The sequence below is a fragment of the Cololabis saira genome, chromosome 1 (genome assembly GCF_033807715.1).
Source record: "Cololabis saira isolate AMF1-May2022 chromosome 1, fColSai1.1, whole genome shotgun sequence".
Taxonomy (NCBI): domain Eukaryota; kingdom Metazoa; phylum Chordata; class Actinopteri; order Beloniformes; family Belonidae; genus Cololabis; species Cololabis saira.
The window spans coordinates 8,420,870-8,447,413 of record NC_084587.1 but is presented as its reverse complement, the minus strand read 5'-3'; the positions used below and the strand labels follow the sequence as shown (position 1 = coordinate 8,447,413).

The 26,544-nt window shown below is 38.8% G+C and overlaps 2 protein-coding genes across 3 annotated transcripts in view; one reads left to right on the top strand and one right to left on the bottom strand.

Annotated features, from left to right (window-relative positions):
- The window catches only part of LOC133455123 (netrin-1-like), a 462,555-nt gene that overhangs the window by 180,804 nt on the left and 255,207 nt on the right, over positions 1 to 26,544 (top strand). The window lies entirely within an intron of this gene.
- LOC133455010 (TBC1 domain family member 24-like) lies at positions 1,968 to 19,392 on the bottom strand. 2 transcript variants are annotated; one of them, XM_061733836.1, is made up of 11 exons: positions 19,216 to 19,392; positions 17,615 to 17,817; positions 13,858 to 14,110; positions 13,235 to 13,351; positions 10,828 to 11,244; positions 7,162 to 7,401; positions 6,886 to 7,041; positions 5,945 to 6,008; positions 5,430 to 5,528; positions 3,527 to 3,860; positions 1,968 to 2,297 (listed from the first exon to the last, which is right to left on the bottom strand). In XM_061733836.1, the coding sequence occupies exons 1-11, from the start codon at positions 19,374 to 19,376 to the stop codon at positions 2,131 to 2,133; spliced, it is 2,211 nt and encodes a 736-aa protein (XP_061589820.1). In that variant the 5' UTR covers positions 19,377 to 19,392; the 3' UTR covers positions 1,968 to 2,130. The 2 variants fall into 2 exon arrangements, with proteins under 2 accessions (XP_061589820.1, XP_061589897.1); XM_061733913.1 differs by having other exon boundaries at positions 1,969 to 2,297; positions 13,235 to 13,348.

Below are 26,544 nucleotides of genomic sequence, written 5' to 3'. Positions count from 1 at the left end.
TTTTTTTCTCGACATTTCTCCTTTCGCCATTTGCCTTCATTCTAAGGTTTATACAAGACTTTTCATTTTTTGCGGCTCCAGACATATTTGTTTTTTGTGTTTTTGGTCCAATATGGCTCTTTCAACATTTTGGGTTGCCCACCCCTGCCCTAGTCCATGAGAGTGAAGGTTTCCAGCTAGAGTACAAATATATTAATATTTCATTTGAGGTCAAATCTTGCTCTGAACCAGAATGGTCTCACTCACAATTTAATTCTAAATCATAAATCATTGTTTCAAAACTGCAGAGCTGGTGATACTTTAGAGGTCCTTGGAGGCCAATGAATCATATGTTCATGCATACTGTGGCCATAAGCAAACCTCTGCAGCTCAAAGAGCTCTTAAGCATCTCTGCACCACTTTATTATTTAAGTTTAACATCTGAGCGAAGCAGAGAACATATATATGGAGGATTTTTTGTGCCAAAATTAAATAAGTACATCAATAATTAATTAAAATTGGAATGAAATGAGGTATTAACCATGAATATATGTGCAGACTAGGTAAAAAAAAAAAAAGTAAGGGCAGTAGAGTGCAGCAGGTACATCTCATTCTTAAAATGGCAAGAATTACGTTTCTATACGGTCAAAACGTACAAAGACCGGGTCAAATACAGTATTACAAAAGTAAACTAACAATTCGTACGATGAATTAAACCAATTTGACAATTCTATGCCACAATGCCTGTTTCCAGGTCTTATTTCACACAACTGATGAAAATTACGTTTCTATACGGTCAAAACGTACAAAGACCGGGTCAAATACAGTATTACAAAAGTAATCTGTGCTGAATTGTGCGGTGAATCACACCAATTTGACAATTCACAATGCCTGCATTCAGGGCTTATCCATAACTTTGCACAGTTCTCAAAAATCACGAGTATTTAATTTAAGAGTACGCTTAAATAACAAATAAAATGAAATAAAAAAAGAAAAGAGGTAAAATAATAAAAAGTTGTTAAAAAATAAGGGCAGTTGAGTGCAGCAGGTAAGTATTTAATTTAAGAGTACGCTTGAGTAAACAGTAAAGTTTTTAACCCTGATTTAAAGGAGCTGACAGTTGGAGCAGACCTCAGGTCTACAGGAAGTTTGTTCCACCGGTGAGGAGCAGAATAACTGAACGCTGCCTCACCTTGCTTGTTTCTGGTTCTGGAACCACAACAAACCAGATCCAGATGAACCTCAGGGGTCTGGGAGCTTCATAGGAACTAACAGATCAACCATGTATTTTGGTCCAGGACCATTCAGGTCTTTGTAGACCAGCAGTAAGATTTTAAACTCTATCCTTTGACTCACTGGAAGCCAGTGTAGTGATTTCATGACCGGTGTAATGTGGTCCAGTTTCCTGGTGTTTGTACTATGGACTATGAACATAAACGCACACACACACATACAGGAAATCTGGGCAAAAAAAAAGTATTTTGTACTGTTTTGTCTGTTTTCTAGTGTCCCCTCTTGTCCTGTATCTGTATGCGTTTTTGTTTTGCGTATTGGTGTTACCTTTTTTGTAAAATATAAAAAAGGAGCCATACAGTGGTAAACATCACCCAGTCACATATTTTCAGACATATTCCTGCTATAAAATTCAAAATTACCTATAACTTTCCCTTTAGATGGTGAATGTTGGTGAATCTGTTTTTAAAAAGAGTTAAATAATGGCTCTACAACCATGAGAGAACAATTATTTTATTTTCCTTTTTCAATGTAGAAAAAAAATACAATAATTAGCCATTCAAAATAAAAACAAATATCTGAAGTTACAACCTGAGAGGAGAAACATTCATATACAGTAAAGGTGTTGAGTGTGCAAGCGAAAGAGCGTGGAAGCAGTGCATTATGTAAAATTGTAAATCAAATGCAGCTACAAAATAGAGGAAAACATACAATTACCTCATATAAAAGTACACTATATAAGACAATAACTTTGATATTAGCATAAATAAATCAACTTAATCTTACAGTGTTTGTATAAATTTACATCCCAAATGATAAATAATTTGAAACTCTATACAAATTAGGTTTCTTTAATTAACGTCAAGAAAACTGGTTCAGTGTGGACTAAAACGCAGTTTTGAAGCTGTGCTCGTTGCTCTACTTTGAGGGGAAACAGCAGATGGATTGTTGGATTCCCCAAACTTCCAGGGACTGTATCTGGAACCGTCCCTTACAGAGCGGGCTGCTCCTGAACGTGTCACAAGGCTCGGTGTTTCCTCCCTCCAGGTCCGGCTGCAAGCAGAGCGCGTGACCCCCGTCACCCCCTGCAAGAAGACGCACGCACTTATCATTTAAGACCCGTTCTCATGTGAAACCAGGGTTACATGATGTTTTTTAATTCGGAATTAATTATTCCGAATTAAACTATTTGCCTTCGAGTTTACATGGAAATAGTAATTCCGAATTGAGGTTTACATGGAAAACACGTTTGATCGGCTTTATCCAATTCCTCTTAAGGTCTGGGGGTTGGGAAGGTTCTGATTGGATATGGGGGAGGACCGGAAGTTACGTCTACCGGAAGAAAAACAAACTTAGCCGCTTAGACACTTACAACTTTGAAAAGCTCACAATTTTTATGTTTCCTGCCATCTGTTCTTTTAATTATTTCCAGGTCCTCCAAGCTATTTATTAAAGGAGCATGAGGCAGGATTGAGGCAGGATTTATGAAAAAAATTAGTATACGTTTTAAGTTTTCTAGTAATAATGTCAGATGAAGCGTTCCAAACCCAAAAGAATGAGCCCTCTAGTGTATCTCTCCTTTGCCTTGAACAGGCTGTGTGCTGCAAAATGTGCTGCAATTCGGGCCCAAATTTCCCGCACTATCCTGCAGATGTGACGTCACATGACGCTGCATGCGCGTTCTCCCTGTTCTCCCGTGCCGGCTTCACTGTTGGCTGCAGTACCCCCAACGGCCGTTGTGGTGAAGGGTGGCGCTAGAGAGTCTCATTTCTTAAAAGGAGCCTCATGCTCCTTTAAATAAATGGTCTCTGCTCTTGACCACTGTTTACTGCGTGCTGCCATCTTGAAACTTTGTTTGGAAAACAAGCCCAGCGGAATATAAGCCGAGGCTTCAGCCCTGCCCCTTTGGTCGTGACCTAAGTGTACAAGCTTGGTGGTGACCAATACATTTTTTTTCATTCAAATTTTTTTCATTCATTCATTCATTCATAAGCGTCATCGCGACAGACGGGCGAGGGAACGAGCAGCTCAGAAAGACCGGAATTAATTTAAAGCGGAATGAGTGTATACATGATCGGGGAATTATTCTATTTGGATTTAAAATTGGTGTTAACCAGCCACTTTTAGTGGCTGGTTTTAATTAAGTTTAATTCGGAATGGCCATTTTCATTCAGAATTAGGTGTTTACATGGTCATTTTTACTCATTTTAAATCGGATTTAATTTTAATTCTGAATTAAAGAGGAATTAAACTTCCCATGTAAACGTACTCAATATTCACAAAATGATTCCAGCTGCATGTTTGATTCACGTACCAATAACGAGCCGACTGTCGTCGCCGGCGATGAACATGGAGAACTGCTGCTCCTTGGGCCTCTTGGGCTCCTTGGCCGTCATGGAGTCGTCTAACGGAGCGGATACGGGGCCGGTCAGGTAGCCGGGGTCCCTGTGGTCCCTGTGGTCCCTGTGGTCCCTGTGGTCCCTGGGGGTCTCAGCAGGGCAGGTGAGGGTCGTGGTGTCAGTCTGAGAGACGCCACAACGAGACTCCGGAGCAGAGGCAGCGCTGCTGGGCTGGACCGGCCCAGGGGAAGCTCTTCTGGTCATGATGTTGACCATCGCTCTCTGGTAGCGCTCCATGCTGGGACGGAGCTGGAAGAGGGAATACAGACTTTGTTTAACCCTAATTCAATGTTTAAAAAACACCTAATTCCTTTGGATCTTATCTCAAAGGAAACACGCTTTGACCTTTTTTAAGCTTGTGTGTCAAGCATTTTGTGGGATCTTAATTGTTCCTAACATTCAGAATCCCACATAGAAATTCTTTTTTTAAATTAGAAGAAAAAAAAGGAAAGAAAGAGGGAGAAGAAAGTGAGAAAAGAGAAGAGAAAAACAAAAGAGAAAAAAACAAGATCCCAAATAAAAAGAAACACAAATCCTTAAACAGCAGCTCTATTTCTAAGATACAGCGTGTGCATTATGTGATGGGAGAAGATCAGTAAAAGAAATAATCATAGCCTAGATAATTCTCCTCTGATCTGGGTCTGTGATGTCACTGCACCCTGAAAATCCGTAATGACTCGACGAAATACATATTTCCAATCTGAAGCAACCCCAAACAAAATGGCTCGGTTTAGTATTCCCAGACTTTTTGAGTTATTAAAAGAAATCAGTACTCGAGTTATAAAAAAAAAAATCAGGGGGGGTGATGGATTTTACCATATGGGGACAGATAATTTGTGCTGATTACAAATAATATAATATATTACAAATAATAGCAGTGACCAAAACACCTGCAGAAATACTGCAGGAATGACATAGCAGCAGTTAAATGCAGCCTTCTGTAAGCTTTAAATATCCACTGGGCTTACATCAAATACATCAAAACACAACAATAAAAAACTGTTTTCTGAACTTATCAATATGACTCTGTCCTTCACAGGATAAGTAAAATAGATCACTGCAAAAACTCAAAATCTTCAAGAATATTTGTCCTATTTCTAGTTAAAATGTCTCATTTTAGTAAAAAAAATCTCATTACACTTAAAACAAGACTCTTCACTGGAAAAAACAACAATTTTCACCTGTTTCAAGTAGTTTTTCACTTGAAATAAGTAGAAAAAATCTGCCAGTGGAACAAGATTCTTTTGCTTGTAATAAGAAGATAAATCTTGTCCCACTAGCAGATTTTCCTACTTATTTCAAGTGAAAATTTACCTGAAAAAGGTGAAAATTGTCACATTTTTCGGGTGTTATTTTTGTGGTGATGACTCTAAATGTTGAAATAGCAGTAAAACCACATTCATTGATGAAATGACATAAGGGATAGAAAGGAGGGATGGCAGTTTTACAGGGGGGATGATTTTGACTTTTTATTTCAGGGGGGATGCCATCCCCCCTCATCGACCCTCAACTCCAGTACTGGTTATAAGTCACTTCAGTTCAGACGCCAAAAAAATCCCCCAAAAACAAGAAAACCCACAGATCATGTTCCCTTTAACAGCATGATGTCACCCCTGGAAATGTACAAGCTCTCATAAGGATTTCTTGTTGTTATCAAGTTTTTCCTTTAAAGTTAAACATGAAACAACATCTGGAAATCAGCTCTAGCCACCATCCTGTAATGTGATAATCACAAGAATCTCCGTCAAGTAAACTAAAACATGGATGAAAAAGGAAACATAACGTCATAAATGTTCTTTAAATCTCCCTGAAACTCACCGTGAACACGAAACACTCCCCCGTTCCAAAGTATGCGAGACCCTGAGAGTCACAGGTTTTCCTTTTGATCACATCTGTCGACAGGAAGGCACCGCACACCTGAGAAATGAGGGGAAGAAACGTATATTTTAGACACAAACTTTATTCCATGAACTATTATTGCTACATTTTCTTCTCGTTTACCAAATAAAACCACAAAAACAAACATGTGGGTGATACTAAGTACTCCTTTACACAGGAATTAAGAAGGTGAGTGGCAGCCGGTGGCCACGCCCCCATTTAACCAAACATTTTGGCAGTTTGCTCGTCTGGATCATTAAAGGTGTGTTGTAACATAATGCCAAGAGGGAAAGACGTAAGAAGAAAAAAAAAAATGCTACAATATTCACAAGTGAAAGGAAGAAAAATGTGTTTTACTTGCTACACAAATAAAAAATAAAACATAAAACATAAACAACAAGGGGGTCATAACTTTTGCATTGTATTAAAATATTAGCTTCATTGTTTAATTTTACCTCTTCATCCTCTGTTTTGATAATCAGGACCACTGGTTCATGTCCTTCCAAATGTGAATAAAACCTAAATGAAGAAAAAAAGAGGAAACTTTAGTTATAAATTCAACTGAACTCAGTTAAACTGAATGGATTTAACTCAATCTGTAACATCAATATTTCTTTTAGAGTTTATGTTTATGTTTATGTTTATGTTTATTAAGGATCCCCATTAGCCGACGCACAAACGCCAGGCTAGTCTTCCTGGGGTCCTATTTAAAAAGTACAATATAAACAACAATACACATATATAAATAACATACAATTCCAGTTACAAAACATACACAGATCCAATTGCAATTAAAAAGAGAAGAAAAGAAGAAAAAGAAAAGAATAAATCACAGTTCCCAAAATGATAACATAACACTATTAACTGTCCAATCTAAAAAATGACTTAACATGTTTTTTGAATGATTTCTTGTTTATAATGTATGTAATATTTAAAGGAAGAGTGTTCCATGATGAAATTGCTCTATATACAACAGTGTTTTTCATTGAATTAGTTCTTGGTCTTGGTAATGTAAGTTGACGCTGAGTTGAAGCTCTGGTACTGTAATGATGAACATCTGCACTATAACTAATCTGATTTGAGAAGGCAGTGGGATGCCTGCTATGGATAATGTTTCTAATAAATAATAATAAACTGGTAGATAACCTATGATTCACCTTCAGCCAACTGAGACAAGAATGCATTCGGTCAACACTAGATCTATAAGAACAGTTAAGAGTAAGTCTAGCTGCCCTATGAGTCTGAAGCTGAAGAGAAAATAAAAAGTACTGGCGTGCTAATGATTAAGCTTGTTTGAATGAAACAAATGAAAGTTTTTTATTTAAAAAAAATCTAACAAAGATGAAGGATCCATATCTGATTGAGTTTCCTTGATCGATGACCAAAAGTTACTTACGAGGCGAGACTTCTCCCGTGTTCGGATGTACTGAACAGCCTGACGGGGCTGAAAAGAGCAAAGCGCTCGGGGATCCAGGCCCAGATCACTCTCATCTCAGTCCCTGTGAAGACGCTGGAGCGCAAGATGTTGAAGTCCACCGTCTCCACCGTCTGCCTTCAGGGACATTACAGGGGACATATTACGGTGCATCAAAGTATTTTTGCTGTTTCCAGTAACATCGTCCATCACTTCTGCAAACGACACTTCGGTCTGTTACAACGATGACATCATTACCTCTTCTGTTGTTTGCTGACACCCTTTCGCACGAGTGACTCCTTGTTGGCGTTGAAGAGCAGGTTGAGCTCGGCCCGGGTGGCCATGGGGACACCGAAGGCTCGTTCCAGCAGCTCCTCCACCGTGCAGTGGCGGTCCACGCTCTGGACGAAGCTTTTCATGTCCGCCCTGAAGTCCTCCACATGCGCCACTCGAGACGAGACGGAGGCCTTGTAGAGGCCGAGCAGGGCCAGCGCCACCCTGCCAGGGACACGTCAAGTTTACACACCTGTCAAGTTTGGGATTTAAAAATACGGGAAATTTTCCACCAACCGCTGGCACAAAAGGGAATTAATATGGGCTCAAATTAATGCCATAAGTATTTTGTGTCTGTAAATAAACTTTGTACTTGTAGAAATATTTTGTGCGTGTGCAAAAAATATTTGTACTTGTAGAAATATTTTGTGCGTGTGAAAGAAATATTTGTACTTGTAGAGATATTTTATGCGTGTGAAAAAAATATTTGCACTTGCAAAAAATATTTGTACTTGTAGATACAAAGCTACAAACTTTTTTACAAAGCTACAAACTTTTTACAAAGCTACAAACTTTTTTACAAAAGCTACAAACTTTTTTTCAAAAGCTACAAACTTTTTTTACGACTATGAGTTATGGCAGTGTTTTGACGTGCCAAAACTAAGAGCCAATCAGCGATCTTTGGCACGGGTTTCAAAGCGTTTCTGGAGAGCCAATCAGCACATTGCATCGCCTACTGACGTCGCCGCCATATTGGATGTTCAAGACTGCGCTGCAAACTAATACAAGTAAATTGACTTATTTTCATAAAGCACCTTTCTACAAAGAAATGTACGTTTTACGTCTCATTTATTCATTCACACACGCACTAATATACTTGGGAAACAATTAGGCACCAAATATAATATATTTAATTTTCTCAGATGGCAAAAATAAGAACTTTATTGATCAGATATTATATTTACAGATACAAAATAATTATGGCATTAATTTGAGCCCATAAATTAAAGAATATTTATTTATTTTAAATATTTTCAGTTTATATACACATTGATTGTCTTCAAGTGAAGCATTTACATTTTCTTTTAATTTGTCATTTTCACTCATGTGGCTCTCTGGCGCCGCCCTGGTGCTGCTGACGGACCTCGGTTCTTCCCCCGTGGGAGACACTAATGGCACTTTTCCACTAGTATCTACTCAGCCCGACCCAACTCGCCTCCTCTCAGTTTGGTTCTTTCCCACTAGGGGTCTCACGTGCCGAGTTGATACTTTTCTCTAACTATTCTGCCGAGGTTCTAAGCGGCTGAGTCGGCTGTATCTGATGTCATCATTGGTCCTTTATTGTTTTTGATTTATATGAATGATTTAACCATGAACTGTAATAAATTTCTTCCTATTTTATTTGCAGATGATACTAATCTCGTTGCCTCACACAGGGATTTAAATACCCTTGTCAATCATGTAAACAATTAATTATTGGATGTCTTCAAATGGTTTCAACTGAACAAGCTTACTCTTAATATTAAAAAATGCAACTTCATGATTTTTAGTTACAAAAACAAAACATTTCCCAAAGAAAAACCTAGAATTATAATCAATGGCTCTGAAATTTGCCAGGTTACTCATACCAAATTCTTGGGTGTCATTATCGATGATTGTTTAAATTGGAAACAACATATTGATACTGTATGCATGAAATCTATGAAGATGCTTGGTATTTTGAGAAAAGTTTGTCCTTTTGTTCTTCCTTCCTCTCATTTAACTCTCTATTATAGTTTAATCTTCCCTCATCTTAATTACTGCAACATTGTTTGGGCTTCGACACATTCAACATATATTAATAAATTATTGATAATTCAAAAAAGGTTTCTCAGAATGATATTTTCTTGTGTTTCTTTGTTTTTTTTACTCTCCCTTGTGTAGCTTTGTTTTGTTTTTTATTCATATATGGAAAGGATTTTATATAAGCCACCAGGCTTCTTCCTTTCCTTGCATGTTATTTCATTGTTTTTCATTTTTTTTCATATTTGTCTTATATTGCTAAATAAATAAACTAAACTAAAACTAATCACACTACAGGCCACCGATTGGTCGGGGGGTTGGAGTCAGACGTCTGAGTCAGGAGGCGGAAATCAGCGAAAGAGCGACTCTGACGGCTTCTTGTTCATTTTATTCGACCAGAGCAAAAGTCAGTTTGGTGATCCAACTCTGAGGTGCAGATGTTCATAAACCTGGTGCTGAGGAGAGAATTAAAAAGGGATTTAGACGGGCGATAAGGAACAACAAGATCTACCAGGAGCTCTGTCACTTCATAGCTGCTCACGGCTCCAGCTGACTTTTCAGCAGCGCCGAGACAAACTAAAATAATAAAAAGCATCGCCGCTTGAAGCTTCTCTCACTCTCATTTTTTAACTTGAAAATTGAACACAAGCCACAGACCCAGCAGCACATCTATCATCTCCTCCAGGTTCTACATCTTTGGTGCTGAATTGTTATGGAAAAGAAAACAGGCTGAGTTGAGATGAGTAGGTACTAGTGCAGGGGTCGGCAACCCAAAATGTTGAAAGAGCCATATTGGACCAAAAACACAAAAAACAAATATGTCTGGAGCCGCAAAAAATGTATCTATGTTAGTTATAACTGGGGGAAGATTTTTTTTTTCATTATGCACTTCGAGAAAAAAGTTGAAATGTCGAGAAAAAAGTCGAAATTTCGAGAAAAAAGTCGAAATGTCAAGATTAATGTTGAAGTACAATCTTGAGAAAAAAGTCGAAATGTCGGAAAAAAAGTTGAAATGTCGAGAAAAGTCAAAATGTCAAGATTAATGTTGAAGTACAATCTTGAGAAAAAAGTAAAAATGTTGAGAAAAAAGTCGAAATGTCGAGAAAAGTCAAAATGTCAAGATTAATGTTGAAGTACAATCTTGAGAAAAAAGTAAAAATGTTGAGAAAAAAGTCAAAACGTCGAGGAAAAAGTCAAAATTTCGTGAAAAAACTCAAAATGTTGAGAAAAAAGTCGAAATGTCGAGATTAAAAAGGAAAGGAAAAAGGAAGAAAAGAAAAAAAGAGGAAAAAGAGAAAAAAAAGGAAAAAAGAAAAAAAAGAAGAAAAAAAAAGGTAAACATTTTTGAAAAAGCTCCAGGGAGCCACAATGGCGGCGCTAAAGAGCCGCATGCGGCTCTAGAGCCGTGGGTTGCTGATCCCTGTACTAGTGGAAAAGTGCCATAACATCGCAGTTACACGTCTTTTAGAACTCGTAACTGAGCCCCATCCTGCTCCTCTTTAGGAAAGTAAATTCGATTTCCCATTTTTCAAAATATTTACACAAAGTCTTTGCTTTTTTGGCAGAAATGTCTTCTCTCTCGTTACATCCATCCATCTCTGATTTGTTGTTCCAAGTTTGCTCCCGTTTTCGCCACTAACCTCGCGAGAAATGCCACCCAGGCTACAGGAGGGGGCAGTTCTGGCGAGGCTAGTGACAATTCAATTTGCCGTTTGAAAAGTATTACATTATATTACAGGAAATTTACAGGGAAATACTAATGTGAGAGGACGGCGGGAAAGAGCGGTAAAATACTTGACAGGTATGGAAGTGTATTAAACATTTTTCTTCTTGTATCAATCATCTGTGTTTGACGGATCCACTACGAACCTGTAGAGCACCTTGTAGCCCTCCAGCAGGTAGACGTCCAGGACTCTGATGGCGTACGTGAAGGGAAGGTCGGCAAATATCCACATGATCCAGTCGGAGTAGAACTCGAAGAGGTTCTGGTGGGAGCCGGCGATCAGCTTGCGGATGCCCCTGCAGCACCGGTTGGCCAGGTCTCCGAAGGTCATGCAGGAGGCGCGGTACGTGAGGAAGGTCTGGTCCACGTAGCGCTTGTTGGCGTCCACGTAGCAGACGAGGCGGGAGATGCTGTAGAAGCACTCGGCCTCGTCCTCGCTGAAGTGGAGGACGAGCGACACCAAGGCGGGGAGGACGGGGCAGAAACTCATCTCCGGAAAGTATTTGCTGAGGCAGAGGAGGATCTTCTTCACCGAGTTCAGACCGGCTTTGTTGAGACAGTACCTGGAAACGAGAAGACGGATGGGTCACGCTGCCTTATATACCTATGAACGATGATGACAACAATAAGCTGAACGTTAACTACAGTCCTTGGAGGCGTAATTTAGTTATTTTCCGACTGATAAGACACTCAAACATTTTTAATTTGCTCATGTGACGCATACTACATGATAATATCGGATCAAGAGTAGTTGATCTACCATATTTTTCGGACTATAAGTCGCAATAAGTTGTCTTTTTTCACAGTTTTAGCTGGTCCTGCGACTTATACTCAGGTGAGACTTTATTTATATAAAAATATATAATTTCCCATGTTCTTAAACATTCATACACGCTGAACGACATGACCGAGGAGGAAACACGACCTACAGCCACTAGAGGGCGCTCTAGAGTCATAGCCGGTACGTGCTACTCCTGTACCAATGAAAATTACAGTAGGTAATTTAATCATTAATTAACTTACTGTAAATGCAACTGAGAAACTTGCTTACCGGTAACTTGCTTGTTGGACTCGCCAGCTTGTTATGTTTTTTTCTGTCTATTCAGCCTCCCAGATACGATTTTTATGCTGTTGTGTAGCTGAATAACTGTTGATGTGTTACGAAATATATTTCCCCAAAAAATGTGCCCTATAGTCCAGTGCGATTTATATATATATATATATATATATATATATATATATATATATATATATATATATAGTTTTTTTTTCTTCATAATGCATTTTTTGACTGATGCGATTTATACTCTGGAGCGATTTATAGAAGGAATGCGCATGATGTCACAGATGCGACTTCACAGCAGGTTTCGCCCACTGAGTCGCAGAAAGACTGAGTGTCAGCGTAAACTTTCAGTTTGAGCAACTCGAAAAAATCTAAAATGGGAAAGAGCTGTTGTGCGATCGACTGTACTCATAGATTTAGCAAGAAATCTGAGTTATCGTTTTACAGACATCCGAAAAATAAGCTTAAGAGAGACAAATGGATTGCTGCAATTCTCAGAAACAACTGGATTCCAGGCACCAAAACGTGGATTTGCGGTTCCCATTTTGTATCAGGTAATGTTGGATTTTTGGGTAGCTAACGTTAAACGTTCAAATCATAAAGTTTGGTGTCATCATCACTTTAATTTCTACAACAAATCTTGCCTTAAAGTAGGACCAAGCGTCAAGACTTTTGTATACCTTCAAGTTTTACTTTGTGTAAATATATATATATATATATATATATATATATATATATATATATATATATATATATATATATATATATATATATATATATATACTTGGTGTAGAAATGAAGTACATATAAATATCAGGTATCGATTCGTGGCCCAATATTAATGTCCACGGACCACTGGTTCTTGGGGTAACTGTACGGGTCACTGTCAAGTCCAACTGCCTTTAATTTAAGCCGATAATCAGCTGTTATCCCGTCTTCTCCACTAGTTGCAGCTGTTTTTGCTGATGTTTTGCCACTCAGTGCGAGTAAGGGGGCTGGTCCAGTGGGAAAGTGACATCAATGCATTCCCTCTATAGTCCGAAAAATATGGTAAGTAAGCCTGGATAGGGAGGCGGAGCCATCACAAAGGGTCCAGGCCTCCATCATAGTTTTCCACCAAACTGGTTCCAGGGCTGGTTCTGGTTCACAACTCGTTCAACTTGCGAACCAGCTGAGAACCAGTTAGCTTTTCCATAGCTCGGGTACAAAGGGGAGCCCTTGAACCGGTTTGGTGGAAAAGGGTTAAGAGGGAATTAAGAAACTCCAAATCAACACTGGACAGGCAGGACACCCACGGTTGAACCCGTCAGCCATTACTCTCCTGAAGTTGGCTTTAAGCTTGTCCCACACGTCTTGTGGTACCACGTCGTCCCATCAGGCCTACAAGTGCATTTTGTTTTAAACATATCTAATGCCAGGGTCTGAAAATAGATTTTTCTTGTGATATGCTTCCCCCATGTGGTCAGAAGTCGTGTGGTTATAAAATGTACCTTGGTATGTCTCCATCTTCCATGTACTCTGGGACGGGGTGGCTGCTCATCTTCTGGTCCCCAAATAGCGTCTTGGCCAGCTCCAAGTAGACGTCTCTGCCCGGGGGGCCGGCCCTGCTGCAGGAGACATCAATTAGGAATGGGTGATATTTTACCGTTCATGATATACCGTCAAAAAAAATCCCCACGGTAAGAATTTATTATCTCGCAGTAAAAATGATAAATTCTTGTTGATGACGTTTTTGTGTAAAGTCTGATTTATGGTTCTGAAGGAAGGAAGGAAGGAAGGATATGAGCCAGAAAGAAAGAAAGAAATGAGCCAGAAAGAAAGAAATGAGCCAGAAAGAAAGAAAGAAAGAAAGAAAGATATGAGCAAGAAAGAAAGAAAGAAATGAGCCAGAAAGCAAGAAAGAAATGAGCCAGAAAGAAAGAAAGAAAGAAAGAAAGAAAGAAAGAAATGAGCCAGAAAGAAAGAAAGAAAGAAATGAACCAGAAAGAAAGAAATGAGCCAGAAAGAAAGAAATGAGCCAGAAAGAAAGAGAAAGAAATAAAGAAAGAGAGAGAGAGAGAGAGAGAGAGAAAAAAAAAAGATAGATCAATTCCCGTTGATGACGTGACCGGACCTGGAGTTGATGCTGTGGATGATGTGGTAGTACGCCTTGGCCCTCAGCGTGTGTGGGACGGCCCACAATCCCCGCCTGGCCATGGTCTTCAGCTGCTGGTGTCCGCTCTTCAGGATCTGCTGGTATCTCATCGCAGCTTCAGGGTCAATCTTCTCCCACTCCACAAACTGTCCGTACTTCATCCCCGAGCAGGAGCAGATCTCCCAGCTGTCCGACTCGGAGATGGTCATCATGGAGACGGTGCCCTTGGCGCCTGAGAGAAACATACACACAACTTTAACAATTCTGACTAACATTGCTTTGTGTTTATTTATAAGCTCTTATTCGTTTAATTTAATTTTATTCTTTATTTCATTCAAAAAAATAAAACAAACAATTCAATACAAATACAAATGTTCATAAATTGTGAATGAAAAGGGAGCAGAAAGAAGAAGAATCTTATTTAATCTGCCCCTTTTTCCAAGAAATACATTCACACATAGGCGCCGGAACCGTGGGTGCTTCGGGGCCCGAGCACCCACGGAGATGGCCGAGCTCCCACGGGGAGAGCCGAGTAGGGGAGCCCCCATGTCAACAATCACTGATTGGCTAAAGCGGTTTTCTAATAAAGGGCGCACAGCCGCCGCCGGCTTTCCCATTCAAGTGTATGTGCTGCCGCTGCGCAAGAGCGCAGGGTCTGAGTGACGCAGAGCCTGCGCGCATACACCTGTGTACACATTTGTTGCAAGTTGCTTGGCGACTGAAAAAAAGTTTTTCCGTTCTGGCGCCGTTTTCCCACTCATTTGGACGTACAGTAGCTACAGCTCGTTTTGCAAAATGCATGTGTCCCTGATTCAAAGAAAAGCCCTGGCTTTAGTTCTTCTTCTGAGGAGGAGGAGACGAGCAGCAGCAGCAAGGAGGGGATGGGTCCATGAAATCCTCATGAAGACAGGATTTGGGGGAATAAAGGCTCGTTCGGGAGCTCCATGATGGCCAGGTCAGGCTGAATCATATTTTATTAAAAAACCTTTCTGAACTATGTTGTTTTTTTAGCTCATGTCAGTCATTTTAGCGGACCTGTAGTGCTTCAGTTTGCAAAAGTATTGACACGTGGTCTTTTCATAACCATATTGATCAATGATTCAATTGATCCCCAGATGAGGCATGGAAATGCTATATTTTATTTTAAATTAACTTTTTATTGTTAAAAGAGCAAAAGTATATCACATTTCTACCACTTTTAAACACACCAGGTGTGTCCAAATTCTGGGAGATTTCTCTCCACTTTTGTCCCTTTTTATTGATGTCCCGATAGTCCTGCAGTCTCATCCCACAGCTCCTCACACAGACTCACAGCCAAGATCATTCTTTCTTCCATGTTGATCGTCTCTGATCTACAAACTGCAACTTTTTTTTCTCCCTCCACCTTCTCTCCTATTGGACACCGCAGAGATGCCGTCACAGGGCGCACGGTGAAATTAAAAAAAATTCAATTCTACTGTTGTAGATTAGAAACGATCAAGATGGAAGAAAGAATGATCTTGGTTATGAACTATAGAAAAATAGCCTCCTTTTTCCTCAGATGAACACCCGAATTTGTTTAGAATTTGATTATTATTTGTGTGTGTCTGTGTGTGTGTGTGTGCGTGCGGCGTTCATGTCCGTTACCGCTGTTAAATCTACGTTGCTGAATTGCTACACTACACTACATGACATTCAGCACCCACCAGCAAAAACATAATTCGGCGCCTATGCATTCACAAATAACATAAATTAAAAAAAAAACAACTAAGTAAATAAAAAACTAAAATAAAATAAAATAAGATAAAATTACCGCCGTCTATGGGAATGTCAATCAAACTTAACTAACATATTTCAATTATATTTTTACATACAGGCTTTAATTGTTCTTTTGAATGTAATATTTGATTTGGATTCTTTGTTTTCTTTATTCAGATTGTTCCATAAACTGATTCCTTTCACAGAAACACAATCATCAATTTTGTCCTGAATCTTGTTTTTTTTTTTAAATCTCTGTTCCTTTTACATTATACTTGCTTTCTCTTTTTTCAAATCTTTTCTGAATGTTGATTGGTAAAGTTTTTTTATGAGCTTTAAACATAATTTGCAGAATACTATAGTCTAATAATTCATGAAATTTCAACAATTTTAACTGAAGGAAGTTTTCTACTGATTATTCTTATGGCTCTTTTTTGCAGAATGAAATTGTGGATTATTGTGGATCTAGTGCCACAAAAGCACGCATTAAAGAGTGACAGGCTGGGAATCGAACCTGCGATAGCCTCTGCATATAAAGGAGCTGTCAAATAATACAGTAGCTGAGTTTTTGAGCCCTGATTAAATCAGAATCAGAATCAGAAATACTTTATTTATCCCCGAGGGGCAATTTCAAGGCAACTGAGCAGCAAAACGTTGAAGGTATCAAATAGGATAATAAAAAATAAAGATAAAATAAACAGATAAGTGGGGCAAGTCTCATATGTACAAGCAAAACAACCCCATTGTGGTGCTCAATGAGTATAAAAAGCGGTCAAAATCACATCCTATGATGGCACCTATAATCCAGGAAAGATTTTAGAGGAACATATGCTGCCTTCAAGAGCACATCGTCTCCAGGGAAATCTGCATCATTGAACGAGACAGTAGGAAAGCAGATCCTGGACCGTTTAGGCCGACGTGGATGAGGAGGAAGACGGTCCTGCTACTGGATTTGCTGCAACAATGGGCCAAAATAACAATGAAAATGCTTTATGACTTCATGCCAGAATGCTTTTTAAGTATTTTAAAGAGGAACGGCAACATTAAAAAGCTTTACTTTGAAATCCTGAAATGAGCAAACAAATGAGCTGCTGAGAAAGATTTGTTCTGTTTCTGGAGACATTAAAGTCAAAGTAAATCAAAGAATAAATGCCATTTCTTTCATTTCATTTTTAATTTCATTGTGCAATAACCAGGACAGTGCAATAACTGTGCAATATTACACAACACTTTTTCTATCCTTATTATTCTTTTTATGGCACCCCACTTTCTATTTCATTTTTATTTTTATTTTTGCTTTTACCTTTACCTTTTACTTTTATCTTTATTTTTAATTTTCTTATCTTTTTACATTTACCGTATTTTCTGGACTGGAATAAGCCGCACCTGCATACAAGCCGCATCCGCTCTATTTAAAAAAAAAGATATGCGAGCCGCAGATATTTCTGTTGTTAGATTAGATATTTACTACATGTACAGAAGGATTTTGAACTGTAAATGATGTACATGTTTGTACCTAGATAGATCTTTCCTAACAGTGTCTTTTAACACGGCAGCAACTTTGCTTGCTTTAAAACGGGACAGAACCAAGAGAAAATAACCGGTATTTATTTATCTATTTATCTGTTTGAAATCTGCTTCTACCTACTTCTATTTGCTAAAGAAGAAGTAGCGTATTTTTCTTTGCATTTATTTTGTCTTAGTTTTGATTCTAATTCCGGTTAGAGCGCCCGAGCGGTGGAAGAAAAATCCACAGAATAGCTGCACCTTTGTATAAGCTGCATGGTTCAAAACCTATGAAAAAAGTAGCGGCTTATAGTCCAGAAAATACGGTATATGGGTGTTTTGTTTTTGGCGTGTTTGATTTGTAAATGACAGTCTTGTGTGAGTGTGATGGAGATGTCAATTTCCCCGAGGGAACCTCCCAAAGGGATTAATAAAGTCGTCTGAATCTGAAATTAAAAAACATATTTTCTTATTTGCGGTTGTACTTTCTTACCGTTGAGTTCTCTGGAGAGCAAATGCCTGTTCCCTTTAGACTTGGGCCTCTTGAAGGAGCCGGGAAGGCCAGCTTTGCCCCCATCTCTGTCCTCCTTCTTGGACTGGAGGGTCTTGAGCGTCGAGCTCGGCCTCTGTCTCAGCGGACTGGACAACGCGCTGAAGTGGCTGTACAACTCCGACGTCTCATAGCTGTAGAAAGACCTTTAAAAACAAAAAACACAGCTTCAGATCAGTGATCTACTGTACTCTGGATGAGAAAAAAATGAAAGGTAAAGTGTGCAGCTAAGCTGCAGATGAGAAAGGACTTGTTCCTGCAAAGATGGACACCAGTGAAGGAATATTTGAATGTAAATATTTAAGCGCTAACTTGAACAAATGTGACTGAAAATCCCTCTGTCAAGGATTGTTGAAAAATGTCTTGATAACTATTGAAATTGAAATTTTAACCCTTGTGCTGTCTTTGGGTCAAATTGACCCAATTCTTCTATCCTTCTTTCCTCCTGCCATGCTCTCTCCTTCCTTCTTCCCTTCCTCTTTTCCTCCTTTTTTACCCTCCTTTACTCCCTTTTCTTCCTAACTCCCTTTCGTCATTCGTTCCTTTATTACCTTCTTTGCCTTTCCTTCCTTCTTTCCTTATTTTATCCATTCCTTCCTTCTTCCCTCCCTTCTTTCTTTCCTTTTCTCCATTCCTTCCTTCTTCCCTTCTTTCCTTTTCTCCCTTCTGTCCTTCCTTTCTCCCTTCCTTCCATCTTTCTTCCGTTCCATCTTTTCTCCCTTCCTCACTCCCTTTCCTACTTCCTTCCTTCTTTCCTTCTTTTCTCCTTTCTTCCTTACTTCCTTCTTTCCTTCCTTCCATCTTTTCTCCCTTCCTTCATTCCTTCTTTTCTCCCTTCACCCTCCCTTGACCCAAAGACAGCAGAAGGGTTAAAAAAGTTCAAAAAATCAGTGATCTACTCTGGATGAGAATAAAAATGAAAGGTAAAGTGTGCAGCTAAGCTGCAGATGAGAAAGGACTTGTTCCTGCAAAGATGGACACCAGTGAAGGAATATTTGAATGTAAATATTTAAGCGCTAACTTGAACACATGTGACTGAAAATCCCTCTGTCAAGGATTGTCTTGATAACTATTGTAATTGTCATTTTAATAAAGTTAAAAAAAAATAAAAACACAGCTTCTGATCAGTGATCTACAGGACTGTCTCAGAAAATTAGAATATTGTGATAAAGTTCTTTATTTTCTGTAATGCAATTAAAAAAACAAAAATGTCATACATTCTGGATTCATTACAAATCAACTGAAATATTGCAAGCCTTTTATTATTTTAATATTGCTGATTATGGCTTACAGTTTAAGATTAAGATTCCCAGAATATTCTAATTTTTTTAGATAGGATATTTGAGTTTTCTTAAGCTGTAAGCCATGATCAGCAATATTAAAATAATAAAAGGCTTGCAATATTTCAGATGATTTGTAATGAATCCAGAATGTATGATATTTTTTGCATTACAGAAAATAAAGGACTTTATCACAATATTCTAATTTTCTGAGACAGTCATGTAGTCTGGATGAGAATAAAATGAAAAGTAAAGCGAACGTACCTGGAGCGAGGCCGGGCTGGGGTTTCCTTACTGTCCTCCTTGCTGTAATAAGAGTGAGATCTCTGCCTGATGCTTGTTGCCGTGGAGCTCAGGTCCTGGTCTTTGGGGGGGTCAAGGTTTCCACAAATGGAGAACCTCGGTGTCGCTGAAACGTCAATCATCTCCCGTCCGGTTGTTCAGACATAAGAATTGTAGTGCGTCTTCAGAGCGTCGGGTTTCTTTATATCCACCCAGGGGAGGCAGGTCATGTGAGCAGGGCGTGCTTTGTTTGTGGTGAGGAAAAAGTTCCACTCATCTGCCCGGTTTTGAACTTCGCTAACACATGTCTGTTTCTGGGAAGCGTCTGAAAGGCATCATGGGTCATCACGGGTCAGGGCCAAAGAGAAAAACAAAATTTTTATAGAAATGTGGAAAAACACAGTCAGCTGCCGGAGCTGTTGTTATAACTTCCACACCTCCACAGCCGTTTCCCACAGTCCACGACCCCTAGTTGAGGTCAGATCTTTATTTTAAACATCCGCCACTTCTGGTAACCCGGGGGTTTCAGAAAGAGGACGGCTCTGAGGTGTTGAATGCAACTTATTCTGTGAATTTCATTCACGTGTGGCATCAAAATGTCAAGACGGCGCATTCCAAGAAGTCCCACGCCGTCTATTATTTCACATAACATGGGTGTGTTTTGATTTATACACAGCGATTGTTTGGATGTGAAACAGAGAAAGTCTACAACCGCCTGCCTGTAATGAGGCCGAGACGTAAACAAGTCGTCCCGGAGATGCAGCGTCGACATGCCGAGGTTCAGGTGACACTTTTACGTGCCAAAAAAACACGTATCTGTCTCTTGTCGCTCTTCGTCTGGAGCAACAGGCTCGTTCTGGGTTCGAGTCGACTGTCAGATAATAATAATAATAATTCTTTATTTTTAAAAAGGGACAGTGATCAATGTTTCCTTGCAGAAAGTAAATGTACCCAAGTTAGCTGAAAGGCTAATTTCCATCGGCAGTCCCTTCGCCAGATGTTAATAGACTTTTTTGAAAAATAAAATAAAACATGCACAATAGACATAAACACAAATACAGCATGCATGACCTCCCTGCAGCTGTGAGACTACACAACCAGCACTGCTCACAGTAGACCACATACAACCTGACAATAAATGTTCATAAAGGGAAATAATGTGTAATATCTTTCATTCACTGCAACGTGCAATTATGTAAATATCCATCTGTAAATATCTGTCTGTTATCTTTTTATATACTAGTATTTCTTATTATTTATTTTTATTATTATTATTATTATTGTATATACCAGTTTACTGTTTATAGTGTGTTATTATTATTACTGTGTTATTACTTCTCTATTGATGCCTCTTGTTTTGCACTATCCCCTTTGCTGCTGTAAACTGCAAATTTCCCCTCTGTGGGACTATTAAAGGTTTATCTTATCTTATCTTATCTTATCTTATATCACAACAAAGACAGATACAGTGCAAAAATAGAATAGAATAAAACAAATGAATAAAAGTACAGTACAATCATCTTAAATAGCTTGTATTAAAGAGAGCCACTAGCACACTAGTCAACAAGCCAGTCCTTTGCATGAACTTTAAAAGAGTGATATGATGCAGATTCTCTGACTGATTGTGGTTCTGTATTCCATTGGTGTGATGCTCTGAATGAGAACACAGCCTGGCTGAATGTGGTTTTCCTGAATGGAATTGAGCAATCTTTTTTAGTCGCACTTCTGGTGGCTCTGATAGCAGGGATTTGAATTTTATGAAACTTTATAGTGGAGGAGGAGCTGAACCATGCATGATCTTATATACCAGACAAATATTTTTGTATATGATGAGATTTTCCCAAACTCAGCAGTTTATACTTCTTCAAAATATGGCAATGATGATGTCGGAAAGGTTTTTTATCCAGTGTTTTAGTAAGTGCTTGTTTGTATAATGATTCCACTGGGTTCATTGCTGTGGAGTGTGTATTGGACCAACTTATCAGACGGTATGTGATGTGTGAGCTGGTGTTGGTAAATCTCTAGGTAGTGTAAACTTTAGTGTGTCAGAGTCGCTCCTGTAGTTTCTTGTGCTGGCCCCCCCTTATCCTCCCTTTTCTCTTTTTTGTCTATGTTGCAGCATCCTTTGCCGGACACCGGAACCTGCAGGTGGTCGTGGGTGGCTTGTAGCTTGCATTACGGAGCACAAGTCTTTTCCTGACCCTGCACCTAACCTGGGGCTTGATGATTGGGCCGGAGCTTCGGGAGCTGCGTGCTGGCCTGCGGTCCCCACCCCCGGTCATCCCGTTGCTGCTTCCACCTGCCTGCTGTGCTGTTGCCGTCCCTGACCCACCAGTCTGGCCCTCGGCAGGAGGGTCCCCCCTGATGAGCCTGGTCCTGCTCAAGGTTTCTTCCCTCCTAAAGGAGAGTTTTTCCTTGCCACTGTTTGGCTTAAGGTTTTTCTCCCACTAGGGGAGTTTTTACCTGCCATTGTTTATGTAATAACTGCTCGGGGGTCATGTTCTGGGTATGGGTCTCTGGAAAGCGTCTAGAGACAACTCTGTTGTATTAGACGCTATATAAATAAAATTGAATTGAAAATTGAATAGATGATCATAGAGAAGAAGTATACCTTGGCTCTGATGAATCTCCATATAAATGTATATATTGATATATATAGTTACCTTGATGGAAACAAGAATAAACACATTTTGACATATATTGAGCACGTTCATTCTGGATGTCGTCTGAAAGATCTTGTTGTCAGAAGAAACTCACCTCTGATTTTCTTGTGATGAGTTCAATGACCCGGCAGTCCTCGGAAAACAAATACTGGATAACAATGGAAAACTCATGACGGTGCACGTTTACATGCACTAGTTACATTCTTACCTTATTCCCACTCAGGGCTCTCGAGTTTTGAAGTCCGGTTAAATCCTTTGCTTGATTATTTCCAATAGCTCGATTTTAGGTTTAGTTTAGACATTTAAACTGATTACGAAATAACTAACTTGTGATTTTAGGATTAATACATTTATGCCTTTCCAAAAATAAAGATTTTCTTGTCTAGTAGGAAGACAAAGTTGAATGCTGATATCTAGCTTTATATCTATTCTAAAACCTCAATGACAACATAAAAATATGCAATTATTTATGTATAATCTAATAATCATAACATCAATGATCATGTTGTCACTCCTTTGAGTGGATTTACGCAGATTTTTTGGGATTTTACCAAGACTAAAATTGATTACATTTCATTTCATTTCATTTCATTTCATTTATTACATTCATGGTATATATTCTTAATAATGTTGTACAAAATTCTATGAAGTACACATTATCACCATGAAAGAAAAGGAGCAGGAAGAAGAAAACTTATGATACCTGCCCCTCTCTGTTAATACAATTACGTTGACTTACTGAACACCAATCTATCTATACACATATTTATAACAAGAAAACAAACAAAAATACCACTCTTCTATCTATTTTTTTCTCTTTCTCTTTCTTCTTTTTTTGTAGACACTTATCTTTTCTTTTTTAAACATTTTCTTAAGCTTAATCAAATTAATTCTGTTACTTTTGTACGCTGTCTTTGCAATATATTAATGATTTCTAAACGAAAAATATTCTTTCTATGCACTTGTGTAAATTTGTCATTTTTTTCATTTGATTCTATTTATTTGATGCATATTAATGAACACTTAGTACAAATTTATGACAATAGGCTCATTTCCATCTGCAGTCCTTCAACAATAACTGAAAAGCATATATAAACAACAATGCATAAAATAACAGATAAAATATCAACAAAGATCGCCCATTACATTATTGTAGTACAGAAAAGCTGTTTACTCTTTATGGTGACTAGCTCAAAATAAACTTAATTAGTCACCTGCGGTGGTTATGAATGTCCTTTACGCATATTCCAATCCTATTAATTACACTGTCCAGATGTCGTTTCTCTTTGGGTGACGTTCCCATTTATTGCACAGACTTAGTTCAGAAAAAAAGAAACTTAAATATCAAATGATGTTGCTGGCTTGAGCACAAATCCTGGGTTATGATAAGAACCATGTGCTTTACCGCCGCTCTGCCCTGACTGCTGTAACATCAGCATCAGAGTGAGCCCTCTCTCCTCTAGTGGCAAAACAAGTAAATAAAAACAAAACTAAACACATACACAAACAATTAAACTATGAAATGGCTCCTATACTCTTCATATATACTCATAGGCTGCAGACCGTATGACTGGGAATTTATTATTAGGGGCCGAGCACCAGCAAGGCTTGTGCGAAGCCCTATTGAAATCGCAATTTTATCCAAAAAAAATTGCGTTTATGAGCCGCATAACTTACTCGAAAAGTTGTGAAACTTGGCACGCACGTCCCATGTGGCGAAAAATTACGTATTCTAATAGTGTCAAAAAGGGGCGTGGCCTAATGGCTCAACAGCGCCCCCTAGAAGACTTTGCGCCTCAAGCCCCACAATACGGTTTGACGTACATGCACGAAAATCGGTACACACCTGTATCATGCCGCAACTTAAAGAAAAGTCTCTTGGCGGCATGGCCGAAACCGAACAGGAAGTCGGCCATTTTGAATTAATTGTGTAATTTTGACGCAATTTATGCCATTTTCACGTGTCGTACTTTAACGAACTCCTCCTAGCAGGATCGTCTGTTTGAGGCGAGGGCCTGTTCATCGCTGCTTGCAGCTTTAATTGGTATGGAAATTAGTAGAAATATTATAACGATAGCAGTGACTGAAAATATATTACTAATGTATGGTATTATTAGTGCTATTATAGTGTATTAGTATAATCATAGTGTTATTAATATATTATGATATTATGCATATATAACTGATATGTGTGTGTGTGTGTGTGTGTGTGTGTGTGTGTGTGTGTGTGTGTGTGTGTGTGTGTACATGTGTGTACATGTGTGTGTGTGTACATGTACGTGTATTATTAGGGCCCGAGCACCTTCAGTGCGAAGGCCCTATTGTATCTGTAGGAATTTTTCTTTCTTTTTTCTTTTTTCTTTCTTTCTTCTGACGAAAGGAGGGCCTTTTTGCCCCCCTAAACGTGCCCAAAAAGTCACCAAATTTGGCATGCAAGTCAGGCCTGGTGAAAAATTTGATATTTAATGGTTTACATTAATGGGCGTGGCAAAATGGCTCAACAGCGCCCCCTTGAAAACTTTGTGCCTCAAGCCCCACGATACGGTTTGACGTACATGCACGGAAATCGCTACACACCTGTATCAGTACACAACTTAAAGAAAAGTCTCTTGGCAACATGGCCGAAACCGAACAGGAAGTCAGCCATTTTGAATTAATCGTGTCACTTTGGCGCAATTTATGCCATTCCTTCGGCAGTTAAAGCGACACTACGTAACTTTTCCACCTTAATATCATATTTCCAGAGTCATTGTGATGGTACATCAACTTCCAACAGGTTTAATGACACCTCTGTCATGATCTGAGGGGGTCTGTATCGCTTTCACTGGCACTATGTAACTTTGAGGAGCATGGTAGGAACCCTGCCACACTAAAAAACTACAAATTTTACGACTTTGACTGCTTTACGACATACGTCACTTCCCCCTCCTTCCCGATTCGTAGTCGAGACAAAAATGGGCGGGGCTTGGAGCGCAGAGGCAGAGCTCAGCAGAAGCTGGTGTTGAGCTAAACGAGGAGCTGGTATCATGGCCGAAGCAGCGAAAAAAACGAAGAAAATAAAAGTTTTAACGGAGCGGAGGAGGCGAAAAAAAGAAAGCGGGAGAGTAACAAGCTAAATGCCCGGTGGAGAATAAACATTGGCCCGGCGTTCTCTCGCTACAAGCCCTTGTAGCGCCGTCTTCTTGGACGAGATGGTTGAAGGAGGTAAAGACGTTCATCACCTCCAGGTATGCACTTTTGTCAACACCTATGTCAGTGTGTTTTACAAAAACAATAATCCTGAAACTACTACAGCTGGTGTAAGTGTTGCTACTGTATCAAATGTCAATATCTATGTAAACCTTTTGACTCTTCAGGTCTGTATATACAGATACTTATACACTGATGGTAAAAGCAACACATTTGTAGATATAGTAAAATATAGCCAGAAAAATGAAATATATAGGCAAAGTATACACTTCCAGATGAAAAAAATACAATATAAACACCATATAAGCAAATCTACTTTGTTGGAATTATATTAAAATAATAACAAGAGTAGTAAAAGAAACCTTATGGTGTTTATAATGTGTCGTTTTATCTTGTGAGTGTATAAATATATACATTTCTCTAATTTTTCTATAGCTATACATTACTTGCTTTTACTTTCTGCATAATTACAGTGACTTCAACAAAGAAAAAAATTCAAACTTGTGATCAACAAAATATGTTGAATGATTTATAGGTCAGTAATTATCAGAAAGACATAATGTTTTTGTATCTTTATTCTCACACTCTGCAGGACTACATCAGATCTGGAAAACTCCCAGAATCACATCCTCATGCAGGGAAGGTTCTCCTACACTCCAGCAGTGAATCATCAGGGAAGGTTCTCCTAAACTCCAGCAGTGAATCGCACGCGGACTCTCCCAGCACGAAACAAGGATGGACACAAGATGCTACTGCTACTATAGTCATTGTATTTATTTACAGTAACTTCTTACACTGTTTCATAGTTCAGTTTTTATTATCAGTTCATTATTTTTAGTTTATTTTTCTACTACTCTATTTACACTTGTTTACTTTATTCACAGTAATTTATCCTGTCATACAGTTGTTCATTACTGCTACTGTGATACAGATTACTTATTGTTTATAATAAGTATGTATGGGATAACTGCTGTCACTATGCAAATGACAAAGTTCAAGAATGTTCTATTTTCTGAAAGGTGTGTAAATAAAAGTCTGTCTTGTTTTGCACAAATGTCTTTATTTTAAACACACAAAAACAACTGTACAGGAAAAAATGGAACAAAAAAAAAACAACACCAAATATTTGCAGTAATCTTCATAAAGGTTCCATTCTAGAGAAGACGGGAAGCCCTGAAACCAGTGTACTGTCCCATTGGGTCTGGAAAGGTGTCTCTTATTTTCCAAACATCATGCTGCCAGAGCACAAACTGGCGATATGTATATATATATGCATATATATATATATGATATATATGCTGCGTGTTGGTTCTGTCTTTGTGGGGGTTCAAACTCTGATGAGGTAGAGGTAGAGGTGTTCTCACGAACAGCAGATTCCTGATAAAACAAGAGACAGAATTGTTATGATACAAATGTAAATGTAGAATTCTATGATCAATAAGAATCAAAATTAGAATGT